At 34.2% G+C, this 14,331-nt stretch overlaps 2 protein-coding genes across 3 annotated transcripts in view; both read left to right on the forward strand.

The window, feature by feature from the left end:
• Positions 1 to 3,289, forward strand: part of LOC125665199 (28S rRNA (cytosine-C(5))-methyltransferase-like) — an 18,058-nt gene extending 14,769 nt beyond the window's left edge. For both annotated transcript variants that reach the window (XM_048897823.2, XM_048897824.2), the window contains exons 8-9: positions 1,967 to 2,174; positions 2,699 to 3,289. In XM_048897823.2, coding sequence (XP_048753780.2) covers positions 1,967 to 2,174; positions 2,699 to 3,275 — 785 coding nt within the window. In that variant the 3' untranslated portion in view covers positions 3,276 to 3,289. The remainder of the gene's footprint in view (positions 1 to 1,966; positions 2,175 to 2,698) is intronic.
• Positions 3,290 to 12,098: 8,809 nt separating this feature from the next.
• The window catches only part of LOC125665200 (serine-rich adhesin for platelets-like), a 29,257-nt gene continuing 27,024 nt past the window's right edge, over positions 12,099 to 14,331 (forward strand). The window contains exon 1 of the mRNA XM_048897825.2: positions 12,099 to 12,677. Within this exon, the coding sequence (XP_048753782.2) occupies positions 12,455 to 12,677 (223 nt within the window). The 5' untranslated portion in view covers positions 12,099 to 12,454. The remainder of the gene's footprint in view (positions 12,678 to 14,331) is intronic.

Consider the following 14,331-nt stretch of genomic DNA (forward strand, 5'->3'; position numbering starts at 1 on the left):
GGGCTATGATTGGTCATGTTGATATGCAAGAATCCCAAGGTAGAATTTTTCAAAGGAATAAAGATTTTTTATTTAAGGTGGCTCACTACACCCAGAAATAGTTTCACAAATCAGTACTAGTTTATTTAATCATAAAAGATATGATGATATATAATAAGGATATATGCCATAAAGGCAAAAAATATGCAAATTTTGATAAAAATATGATTTTCAAAAATTTGTCATAACACCTATGAACAAAAGACACTGCGCGGGTATGTTAAGGCAGGTCATGCTTCATTTATGCACGGAAACTGTATAATTTTTAAAATCTGTCTTACACAAAGAGAGGGGGCTACTAACTCTTAAAAACTATTTTGGTTGTTTACGTGAGAACATTTTGTATCATAACAACATGACAAACATGCGCTTCCGTATGACGTCATTGCATGACTGTTATAAATAGATCATGGAGGTACCTTAATAGAAAATGTAAAAGTAGCACATTATCCCAAGATTTAAATATTGGTCTAAATGGCGATAATGACGGTAAAATACCCATAGTATATCAGAATTACTGATAGAATCCTACCACTTTCAATAAGAAATAATTATTGAACATTTAAACACGAAACCATCTAGCCCATGTTTTACATTTTGCACTGATGGCTGATGCTATGCAGTTTTCTTTAAAAGTTTTCTTAACAGACGATTCTATCAGTAATTGCCATGTACATTAGTTTATGACCTTTCACACGGTGTATAAAAAGTCTTTAAAAGTATGCAGCTTAATGTGCTACTTTTGCAGTTTTATTTCAGTGTGTGACAGAGGAAAATCAGATCGACATGCTAAATGGAATGTTTTCCCCGTTAAACAAAATTGTCAATGAATGATATCAACATGCCTTCTTAATATCAATAAATTCTCAGCATTTCACATTTATATTCCATATATCTCAAGTCATATATTTCAAATACTCCACATTTTGTCGATATTTGCATGGCACACATAAACAAATTCCTTGCATGTGTCAACGTCACTCAATGTATAGTCATGACGTCATCAGTTTACTTTCATATTGATCAGACAGAAATTACACAACAGCAGTATAGCATTTCGAATTTTGTTGGATTTTAGTAGCTGCATGGTTTATTTTATGCATAAATAAAACTTAAATAAAAAATAAAATCGGAATTTAATATATACTTAGTGATATACTTATTTCAATTATGACGTCACATTGTTTCGCGGATTTTATCCCAGTAAAAATTTTCATAACCTGCCTTAACGTACCCGCGAGGCGGATTTGAACTCGGAGATCTGGAGTTCACCAGCCCAACGCTTTAACCACTGAGCTACGATGATATACAAACAAATTGATCGATACAAATACTTTCACAAAACATTTAAATCGCCATCTTGTGACATTGTGTCATAAGGAGTATAAGCTTTAGTGTAGTGAGCTACCTTAAAAGCTGAACAACAGCAGGGCCAAGGTGACTCAGGTGAGCGATGTGGCCCATTGGCCTCTTGTTAATACTGTGGACTACTACAATATTAGTTGTAGTAGTCCAAAGTATAAACAACCCCATATATGCTAGAATCCTGGACTGTTCATTCAATTTAAAAATAAGAAAAGTTATGCAAGTTTAAAGTACATTTACATGTACAAGTAAATAAAATTATAGCTAAAATGGTTTGATTGTTATCTTTTAGTTATTTGTAATTAGTGTTTGGAATACTGATTATAGTCTACAGACAATTTACTGAGTCATCTCAGCTGCCCTGCATGTATTTAGGTCAGAAACTAATTCAGTGATGCTTTGTTTGTTTTTTAGGTTTTAAGCCTAAGTAGTGATATTTCAGCCACTTATCGGATTTGACTAAATGACGACAGACTTGGATTTGACTAGTAAAGACAGGTGTTTCTGTTTTAGATAAGTGATATATTTGTGTGCAGTGATAGATGCCTTCGTTTCTATTTAGGAATCGTTAATAGATTGGACAAGTTGACTAATGATGACTCTTCTACATCCAAGCACCGCCTCGAACAGCTGCACAAACTCCAGGCTCAGATACTAAGACATGCCTTTTCATTCCCAAATGTGCAGAAGATTGTATACTCCACTTGTTCAGTTCATGAGGAGGAGAATGAACAAGTCTGTGAGGAAATCTATAACAGATTCAAAGAAAGGTATACAGCATTGCATTGCTGTTTTTTTTTTGTTTTTTTTTTTTTTTAATGAATTCACAAAATGAATGGGGTGGTCTTTCAGATGAGATCGCAAAAACCAAGGCCCCATGTCACAATGTCTTAACAAGTGTGACATCATAAAGATCCCTCCCTGCTCAAAGGCCATAACCGCAGAACATAAGTCTAAATTTTGGAGTTTTTCACCAGCAATGGTGACATCTCCATATGAGTGAAAAATTCTCGAGATGGATGTTAAACATTATATAATTACATCCATCCATTCAAAACCAGTTTCATTTTGCCATTTTTATTGTCAAAAACAAAATCTTTTTTTTTTTTTTTGTATGTGTACTCTTGATTTTAATTCTCCCAAAAAGTTCCCAAAAAAGAATAGAATCAACCTCTCTCATTCAGTTATCAGAATCATTACCCAGCAGTCTCTGTAAGCAGCAGTGGAGGAAGAGCTGACTGTAGGTATGAACCAATGATAAAATGTTCTCAAGATGTATGTGTTTTATTTTCAGATTTAAAATTCGCAAGGTCATGAAAGATTGGCCTGAAAGAGGAAGGGACGGATACCATAAGAGTTATCGTTATATCCGCGCATACCCAGAGAAGACCCTGACCAATGGATTCTTTGTGGCTAGCTTTAAAAGACGTAAAAGTAAACATGGGAAAAGTGAGGAAAATGGAGTGGAATGTGGAACGTCAAAAGATGGAATGAAAGATGGACAAGAAAGTTATAGTGACAAGGAAGAGGATAGAGTGGAAAGAAAGAAAGAAAAACAAATGAAAAGGTTAGGAAAGGACAGCAACACAAAGGAAGAAGGACAGGTAGAAGGGGAAATAAATGTGGGGGGAAAGGAAAGAGCAAAGAAAAGGAAAAAAGACCAGTTCATGGAGGAGGAAGGAGAGAGTGAGACAGGTGTGAAAATTAAAAGAAAAGAAACGGTTGGATCAGAAGAGAACAGGTTTTACACACAGGTGGTCAAAAGTAACCAGACACCAATTAGCAACTGTAATTTAGACTGTGGAAATAATTCAATAGATGGAAAAAGCAGAAAGAAGCATAAAAAGAAAAGACCTGGAAAGGCAGAATAAAGTTGAATATGATGTGTTGTTTTATAGTCAGAGATGTTTAGTTAATCATCAGTACAAGGTCCACAGTATTAGTAGTGGATTAGCAGTGCATAACAAAGCTCCAGGGGAATTGACACCATTAGAATTCCAGAGATCTTCCTTCAGTCATTGAATGATACAACAGATTTGGCAGGATGTTTTATCAATGTCATGTCACTAACTAAGGCAATATCTGATGTGCAGCCTCCAATTATGTGTGCAGTCATCCGTAATGAACAATGTATGTAAATTAGCACAAGGGTTTATGGAAAAACATCTCTGGTAGAATCTGACAGGTGTGTTTGATTGGCTTAACGAAAGGTCATGCAAACGTGACCCTCTATTGGGTTACTTCAGATCTTTGTGTAAATATACTTCGCATTACCTCCATGTGAACGCAAAGCGAAGCTAATTTGCATTAAATATAGACGCATGCGTAATGGCAAATTTGGGTCACATGCATCATACCCGTGGTGAGTTATATATATTGATATTAGATTTGTGCGAAAAGCTAATCAAAATGATAATAATCACTAAAAAAAAAAAAAAACATGTACAAACAGCATGTCACTAGATAATGTAAGAGTATTGATTTTTATTTATACATATGGAAGGAATTGCTTTTAAATATTAAAGACAAATACGTTTTAAAATAGTGATAATATGGATTTCCTTTTTACATATTTATACCCTCAGTTCTTCAAGTTAGTGTAGCTCTTTAAGCTATATCGCTATCACTGGTAACCGAATGGAATTGACGGGTGCGGATCATCAGATCACACCAGGCGCGAAGCACCTGTCAACAAGACGTGAGCTCTTCGGATCAATTTACTGTAGTAATGATATTATATATCCCCTTATGTATTTTTAAATCCACCTTTATAAGATAATAAATGTAATCCATCAAAAGCGCAGACATACTCGGATCACTTCGGTCGATTCCATCTTTAGTAGATTGTAGATGTACCGGAATCTGCCGAAGTTTGCCGATGCATAATATTATGCAGTGAAATAATTTTTTTGTATATATGCAATTTTGTTTGTGACGCGGTCGATATTTTCCACAAAAAAACGTTGCGTTGATGCATTGTGACGTCATCAGTTTCAGAGGATACTGATGCGGAATCTGAAAACCAGTGTGGTGATCCGGAAAACCGGATCACACCGACACTGTGAAATTCATAGTATCAAAAACAAAAAGAAAGAAACATTGTTGGGTATATATTAAGACTGCATATCATAGGTCTACTTTAACGTCATTTGGTACAAGATTTATCCAATGAGTGGATTATCGTAAAAAACAAATCACTTTGTCCTAAAAGCAATTTTCCTTGAATATGTTTTACTTGGTATGCCTTATGCAGAGCACAGGTGTGTCTGGCATTGTCTATAATGACATATTTGTACGCGCGTGCCTTTTTTTAATATATAGTGATTAATATTATTTTATTTAGTTTTTCGATTAAAACAAAATAACAAATGTCCACATATGGTACACGTGACCCAAATTGCCATTACGAATGCGTCTTCATTTAATCCGGAGCTAATGCGAAGTAGATTTGATGCACATTAAAAAGATGCGACGTAAATTTTTATTTGAAGTAAATTAATGCATCTGCATTAATTAATCAAAACCTTTTTTTTTTAAAAAAATCGTGTGAACGCCGTTCACATTTAATACACATCAAATTCTTCGTGTAAACAGGGCATTAGAAAGTACATTGTACATGCATGATCCTTTTCCTAGTATGTCCTATGGTCCTTGTTTGCCCAACCCGATTTTGTATTCCTGATAGGATTTATGAGACTGATCACTGTTTATTATCTGCACCCTTTCGTGGTACATGTACATGTTATTTACCTAAGCTTAACAATTTGCCTTCTTTTATTGCACTTGGTCAATTTAGAGTATTTACATGTTGGTTTAAAATCCCTGAGATAATTCTCAGTTTTGGTGACTTAAAATAATCATTTCTAATATTAATTAGTATAGAACTTGGTTATCGTTTTAAATGCGTAATTCAAATCAAAATGTTTATTGAAGGATTGGACACCAATGCTAGCAGACGCACCAGATCCTTATATTAATGTAATTTATTAAAACTTGTATGCCAATGACATAGGTAGGTCAATGTATCTATCTATCTTTATTTATTTATTCATCAGTCAAGGGATCCCATGGGGATCCGGGTAAGAATAGGTCCTCAGTATCCCTTGCTTGTCGTAAAAAGCGACTAAATGGGGTGGTCCTTCGGATGAGACCGCAAAATTAACCTAGGTTCCGTGTCACAGCAGGTGTGGCACGATAAAGATCCCTACCTGCTCAAAGGCCATGAGCGCCGAGCATAGGCCTAAAGAACCTGATTCACAAACCCCAAAATATGGCCCTTAAAATATATAATCAAAGTACTGAAAAGCGCTTAGCTGACTTCATGAATTCTGTATGTAATGTTAATGAGCAGGAACAACGTAAAAAAAAAAAGATCTATGCATTATTCTTTATTTTCGCATAACTAAGTAGTACATTTTCTGTAAGAAAATAACAAATATGGATTGGAAGCAATGTCCTGAAACTTTTCAACACGTTGAAATATAAATTTTATATGATGTTAAAACAATGGTCACTATGATAATTTTGATCCCACACTAAACTAAAACCCATGTCCTTGGATCATGAAATTTACAATTTTGGTAAAGGACACCTGTTCTTATTAAATATCTATAATCAGAATTTAGTATCAATAGCATTACCACCGCTGCGGTGGTCCAGAGGTAAAGTGTTCGCTCTGTATGCGGGCGGTCGGGGTTCGAATCCCGGCCGCGACAGACCTAGTTCGTTAAACAGGTAGTGGCAGTTCCATCACCAAACTCTCGGCATCAGGTGTGAATGTCACGGGTCCTCGGAGATGGCCTTTAAAACGTAGGTGTGGCACGCTAAAGAACCCTCACTGCTCAATGGCCGTAAGCGCCGAGCATAGACCTAAATTTGAAGCCCTTCGCCGGTCTTGGTGACGTCTCCATATGAATTAAAAATTATTGAGAAGAACGTTAAACAAGATACAATCAATCAATAGCATTTAAGGCTATGTTATTCAAATATTTGACAAATGAACACTTTATACCCTGTTTCGCTCCCACCCATCTTCCCAAGGCAAAGGTTTCTGATCCGGTCCCTGGATCATTAAATGCTCTACATGATAGGAAGTTATTCAGAAAAGATGTTCATCATACATGTGAAATATTACTTTGAAACTGAATACTTCGTCATCAACAAGAGTGGAGATAGCTCATTTTTAACATGAAAGTTAGTGCAAGAGGATATACTAATTCAAATATGATGATGAATTATAGACTAACATATAAGCATGGGTTTACATTTAGCAATTGTAGTGATTGTTTGTTATACGTAAATCTAAAAAAAAAAACAAAAAAAAAAACCTGAAGAGTTTGTACACAGGTACATTCAACGCTGTACTCATCAACTTGTGTGTATTACACTTCTTGTGTAAAAGCTCACATTCATATTGCAAAGGAGACTCATCTGTTTGTCTGAATGAGACATAATACACATTGCTATTGTTTTAATTTTATAAAACAGTTCTTTATATGAAAATGCTAATAACCTTAGCAAAGATTCGAAGCTTGTGTAGGAGTTCTAATATGAAAAAAAAAAAAACGTAACAGAAGTGACTTGCAATAAATATGCAAGATTTACAACATGTAAATGTAGCTAAATGAGAATCCCAAACTAGGCACTGAAAAGTTACAAAAGTAATTTTCAAACGGTAATGTTCAAACCGCTGTTAGAAATAATGAAGAGGCATCTCACCAAAAAACTAAATGCATCTTTTTTATATGAAAAGATCGTTCAGCGAAAACAAAATGTGGGGACAGGGAACAACGACAGTATATCCATGCCCCTCCCCCTTCTTCATCATTTGTACGTTCGGAAATACATGTAGCATATGCATGTCATTGTCAATTGTTTGTTTGAAGTACAAAGAAATTGAAAACACGATTACTTTTCGGTGTATGTATCGTGCTGTGGACCGCAAACTATTTCACATCCATGCTTGACACAATGGCAATGTTTATCTAACACTTGTTCTAAACATGTATTTCAGTATACAGCCCTCGTAAAATTCCACGCGGTGTTTTGAATACTTGAAACCGGGGTATTGTCTTCCATAATATGATATAATATGATAAAATGTTGTACCTTTTATCTTTTCCTTGCCCCAAGACTATTATTTTTAGTCTCATTTTTGAAACTAAATCACGAAATCAAATTTGATTGTGTTGACGATGATTCTGAAGAATATCTTGGTCGTTTAGAAATAATAAAGTAAGCTTAAGTTACACCGTTGCATCCTCTAAATTTCTGCATGACCGACTTATATATATATATATGATCGGGGGAAGGTGTATGCAGTTACGCGATATCATCCTTCTGAGACACCGATCTCTGTCCTTCGTTGTCAAAGCATAAACGTGCACAAATTCTTTCTCGTTCACAATGGACGCGGATCAGTTAATTTTTTACTGTGTTGCACACATTTTTGTTGCGTCGGACAAAAATTTTACTGAGTCGGAACAGCAGCCAAAACACAAGTGGAAAACCCTCCTGACTCGTGTATAGCTTAATGACGTGGCTTCTGATTATAGATTGCACCATGCAAATTGATTTTCCTGGCCTCTAAGCGCCATGCGAAGGTAACAATGCAAAGGCACCCTAGCTAAAACGGTTTCATATACATATTTTTATTTAATTTTAGACTTTGAATCACTTTAATTATTAAAGACGCAGATTCAAACGGGAATTTTAACTGACGAATGACCTGCATCTGTGTCTCACTTTTCCCAAGAATGAGGACAAAAATATCACCCTTTTTATACATATTTTATTCACTGTTCAACGAACTGTATTTCCGGGGGGGGGGGGGGGGGATGCAACTGCAGATATGAATGTTATTACCGTGCTAGATCGGTTGCAAAATTACGACTACTTTAAACACGACTTGATGACTACAGCGATGCATAAATTCGCCTATAGGTGGCGATAAACCGGAAACATGATGACGAAAGCAAAATCCAACTGGCGGCAATAAGCGCTTAAGCTACGCTTAGCGCTTAAAAATGAAAGTAAATGTTGAATAGCAGTATTGGTGTTATAAATATGTATCAGAATCCGGGGTTTTAAAAAAACATGTTAGATTTTAAAAATAGGAGCACAACTAAAGCTGTATACATACTAGAACCGCGGATATGGTACCGTATTTTTGTCATTTTTCACCAAAAACTGGTTATTTTGTAAAGGTTTTGCCATACTGGTTTCATCTCGCCCAAAATATTTAAAGTATTTTATGATATACACCTTTTCAACTGACCATAAATGCAAAAATATTTTGGGGCGAGCTAGGAGCACTATTTTTATTTTTCAAAAAATTATATCCCGGATTACTGAAAAATAATACGGTTATAATGCGCTGGTGGTGGTAACTTGAATTTTACGGATAATATGGCTGATTTAAGTATCTTATGGAGAAAGAAACTACGTTTTTTATTTCGTGTCATGTATAGGTCATTATTTGTAAAGCAAGGGAAATTCCCTCACCTAATAATAGTTTTCGGTTGCAGCTTGTTTTGCTCTTTTACTATACATGTAGATGTTCATTTTCAATACCTCGTTGTTTTCATCTTTTAAAGTCGTTCACAAATTTAAGCATCTTCATTGCATCGCTGCTTAAAAACTGTGTACAATTTTGGTAGTTTTACATTATTATCATAAACATTATCATTAAACGAAACGACAGTTACCGAAACTGTTAGGCCTAGTGACTGAAATGTAGATGGCGTCTTCTTTCACTTTAGGATATCGGAAAATATTCAGGCTTCACGCAAGTATTTTTGTATGGTACTGATATCATATCGAATAATTTTTGCTTTATTTATTGTACTACGCAGCTTTAGACTGTCAACATTCGAAATAACTGTTTTATTTAACCTAACTTTACGTACATTGTGAGCAAGTCCTTTAATTTACAGTACATCCAAGTTTCGGGCTGAATAATTAGCATGGCCTGGTCAGGAAAAAAGGAATTCAAAATAAAAGATTTAAACTACAATATGACTTACCATAGCATGCAGCATTGCCGCCAGTTAAATCCGACACAGTAAATTATGACGTATTTTATGCTTCGATAGGCGCGGATCAAGTAACCCCCATATGAAAATACTCGATTTACCGGGGTTTTTTTATTATTTCACATATGATATTGTTGTACATGTCAAGAGTGTTTTTATTTTTATGTAACTTTACTTGTAAACAAAGACTGCGGTTTTTTTTTATTGGTTTTTTTTTGGGGGGGGGGGAGAGAGAGACAATACAGTATTTATTGTGCCGTTGATTTTCTATTTCATAGGCCTAGTTCGAAGGCCTATCAACGTATCAGTGTTCCATTGTCCGATGTAAAATTAGAAAAGGAAAAGTAGTGCCGTCTTGGTTGTCAAGGAGGTGTGTCCCCATACCAAGTTACATTTATACAATATTAACAAATATTTTTTTCAGCGTGCTCAACAAATCAAATTGCGTGTTATACAAGTAAAATTAAATTATGACAGACGGACTGAATGCTATATTATTGTTGTGCCAATAAATATATCTTAATTTAATAATCCAGCCTACAATAGCAACAGGAAATTGTGCTTGAATTGTCCAATCTTCAAAACCTTAAATTGTGTGCATGTGTGTGGTGGGTGGTGGTCTTCATCCACTCAACCTGCCCCACCCCCTCCCGAATTCAATTTTTTTTAAGTGTGCAATGGATAGTCGCCACATGGACCCATCCAAGTCTACTGTAAGGATGTTTTAAAATCTCGGTTTCAAATGCAAAGTCACCAAAATATATATATATAGACAAAATTATTTGACGATTTGCGCTTCTGTTCATACACGCTATACAACAGTATTGAATCTATAACATCGTGTGTGTGTGTATGTGTGAGAGAGAAAGAGAGAGAGTATCAGTAATTGTATACAGGTACGGGAAGTTTAATCAAATCTTAAAATGTACAATATTCTTCTTATTGATTAACCATTCCACTTCATTCTCATATATTTAATTTCCCTTTTTTCCGTGTTAGGCTAAATTATTCGGCTGGCGCGAGTTATAGGACTCCCCCCAACCCCCAACCCCACCTTTTTTTTTAAACCGATGTTACGTGCCTAGCTATCAAACGCCCTTTCAGTCACAAATAAAATAAATATATAATCTATATTACTACAACTTCATTGGATTTACTAGATTTTTTTTACCACCGTAATACATGTTTATGCAAGCGGACAATCTAGGCATTTTTAAAATTATTTTTTCCATCTTCGATAGCAAAATGTATTCAGTCCACGAAGAGCACAATGGACCCAAATTCCATGGCAAGCGAAGATGATATTTACCTCCGTTTTCGGGTGTTATAACTGACCAAAAAATAGTATGTTTGTTTTACAACTTTCATTCAGAAGACGGGTAAGTTCGTGAGTCACTGAATAAACAAAAAATCGTCCGCATTCTTATTTCAATCGTTGTCAACTGTACACTTTGTGACATTTCTACACTACCTGTAAACATGTAGACAGCAGATCTAAATCATCTAATATTCTTAATTACAATAAAAATTATACATTAAAAGACATGTGGTGCACTAATATAAATGTCAATCTTTTAAAATAATCGCACAAATAAACCAATGCTTTTACTTGTCATTGTATGGTCCACATTTCTTTGAGCTGGTGTAATTCATGCTATTTATCAAATTGAAATCATTGCCAATTTATACCATGTGATATTCGTTTGTTCATTTTCAAAGTCAAATGATCCTTCTCTTATTTGGTGACCTCGTGCTGTGAAACAATGTGCTGACTAATACGTACGGGTGTTTGTGTACGGGATGACAAGAATTTGGGCGTTTCAAAAAGGTGTGAACGTCTGCGGGGAAGTCTGCATACGGATATATATCAATATCTTGATATATCTATATTATTTGCATTATGTATTATTATATCAACGTTTAAAGTGGCATATAGGCCCGACGGGCTGGGTGTTTATTGATTTGTATATTGTGATGAAATTGGATGTATGAATATATGTACACATGCCACTATAATAAATAAAATTACTTACTTACTTACTCTATATATAAGAAATAATCCCGATTTACAAACATTTTGAGGTTTCTACTTGGAGAGAATTAAAATCCATTTAGCGACACTGTCCACTCTATTTCTGGGGGTTTTAAAAACAATTTATCTGCTTCAAACATATAAACGTGAAAAATTAATACATAACGGACGTCATAAGTTAAGGGTAATTAAAAAATTAAATTACTATTATAAATTTACAATAATATATATCATTAAATGATATGAATATATACAAGTCGCCGTTTTATACGTTTTAATTTTCACCCACTATAATATTTCGCTTAGTATAAATTTATGTTTTATCACACGAAGGTGCACGGTGGCACAAAGGATGCACAGATATCCACGGAGATCCTCCGTGGACTTAAAGGTCTACCTCGCTCAAAAAGTTAAGACTTCAGAGGTGCCGACAATTTTAAAGGTCCACCGTGTTTTAATTTTTTTTAAAAATTAGTTTATGAAGCGGATGTTTAAAAAATCCATTTTTCTAATTAGTTTCTATCATTACTCAAGTTTTACCAAAATTATACAGTTGTATTTCTTTTTTATCGTCAATTAATATCAATTTTAATGGAAATTGATACGAATAGATATATGCAACTTGAAAATATAAACTCTTTGAGATAGACGGTAAAATAATACTAAATTTTGCAGCCCTTCACCGGCAATGGTGACGTCTCCATATGAATGACATATTCTCGAGAGGGACATTAAACAATATTCAATCAATCAATCAAGTAGTGTACCGTGATTTAACAATTAAAAATAAGTGCATGATATCATATGTACACATGCATACCATTTTAAAAGATATATGATGAAAAACAAGGATATGTTGTTAATGTATGCGTCGAAATGGGATCATGGAAACCACAGCGAACTTTTTGCCGGCATTTTAAAGATTACGTCAACAATAACTTTGACGTAACGTTGTTTTCACAACATTCGTAGCAACTTTGCAAATATGGCAGTTTATCATTTAGGAATTGTAGTTGCAGCGTTACTTGCACTTCAAACAATTACACATGTCACTTTTGCCACGACGACGCATTATATGGCCGACACCGACGGAAATTGTAGACTTCCGAATGATGAAATAACTGGAATTAGTGCAAAAGTCGTATCTCAGAATGGTTCCGCTAACGTGAGTGATTCAAACTGTACTGCCGAATGGAGAGCAACATCAGGTATTTACATATCATACAGTCTAAGAAATAAAAGTATTGAACTTTCTAAAAAAGAAGATATTGTTGATAAAAGTTAACGTCCAACGCTACCACTAATAACTTAGTATATGTTACCTTAGATAATTACTTGATTTACTGCTATAAAAATGGTATATATCCTTTACCCATAGATTGCAAATACAGTAAAACCTTTATCTATTTATTATCATATAAAGTTGAGAATATTTGATCACAGAAACACAACTAAAATCGACAGGTTTGCTCAGCTCAGCGCTTGCATGAAGATTATCAATATGTCGACGTCAACGGCGTAATAATTACGTCAGATTAACGTCACAATGAAAATAAAATATGGCGCTTCTTTTGATTACGTCTTTGGTTTTTTGGGGGTTGGTTTTTTTTTTTTTCATCTAATAATATACATACTTTAGCACTAAATTACTTCGGGTTGAACGTCTCATGTAATATATGTATGTGAACCGCCACGACCAAACCAGGTTTGTTGAGGTTTACATGTATGTCATAATGGAGAAAACGGCGTTAAAAGAAAAATAAAACTAGCTTTTAAGGTTGTTGTCGCCAGAAGGTTGTCGGTTAAATATATGATATGTTTGTGTGGGATTATTATGTACAGTGTATGCATATTTCAAAAATAGAAACATCTTTTATTACTTAAGGTATTCAATGTATACCGAAAGGATAATTTAAACCATTTGAAGGATTTTTAAAAATCAACACCAACGTTGATTGTTAAATAATTATGAAAATGAAGTAGATGAAATTCGTATGAATGGTAATTGATTAGAAGCTGGCCTTTTTGCATTTGAGAATTTTTTTTTGAAGAGTTATCTACCCTTCGTAATAATAAGAAAAATCTAATTTTCTAAATATGTATTTGCTATAAATGATTAATTTTATTTCATAGTTTCATAAAGAGAAAGTGTTTGTAACTTTCTACCAAGAGATTTGTATGAATATATAATCTAAAAAATGTATTGTAAAACATGCTCTTCCCATAAACTTCAAATAAAATAAATTATAAAATTCTAGGTGAAATAAATTCAAGAAGTAAACAAAATTTTGAAAATTCCTAAGGTGGATTATTTTTACTTGACGAAGCCTTCAAACTGATACCATGATAACAAAAATCCCACCATCCATTTATTAGATATGAAATATACCTTATTTTTAATAGTTTAAAAATGTATTTGGTTTGTTTTTGACAATGGAAACCAGGTTTTAAACATTGCTTCATCCAATCCAGATCAAATACATGGATAGATTCAAATAAACCCTATACTTTCTTAAATTTCACAGATATATATTTCAAATTTATATGAAATTATGTATGTTTACCCATTCTTAGCTGTTTAATTTAATTTTCTGGAGACATAAAATAGTACAGGATCTATATCACTTTCAGCAAACATGCAGAAATCATGTTTTAGATTATGCCAAGGGGTATATAATCTAGATCTTCACTAGAAAAGCACGGGTCATATTGCTTTGCAAGCATTCTCGTATAGTATAAATTCAAGTTGTTCAAATGATATTCCCTGGGGGGTATGACGAGTTCACAACTGAGGAACAAAGTTTTTTGTTTGTTTGTTTTTTGTTTTTGTTTGTTTTAGGGGGGGGGGTGGGTGTTTGTTAG

The sequence above is a fragment of the Ostrea edulis genome, chromosome 10 (genome assembly GCF_947568905.1).
Source record: "Ostrea edulis chromosome 10, xbOstEdul1.1, whole genome shotgun sequence".
Lineage (NCBI taxonomy): Eukaryota > Metazoa > Mollusca > Bivalvia > Ostreida > Ostreidae > Ostrea > Ostrea edulis.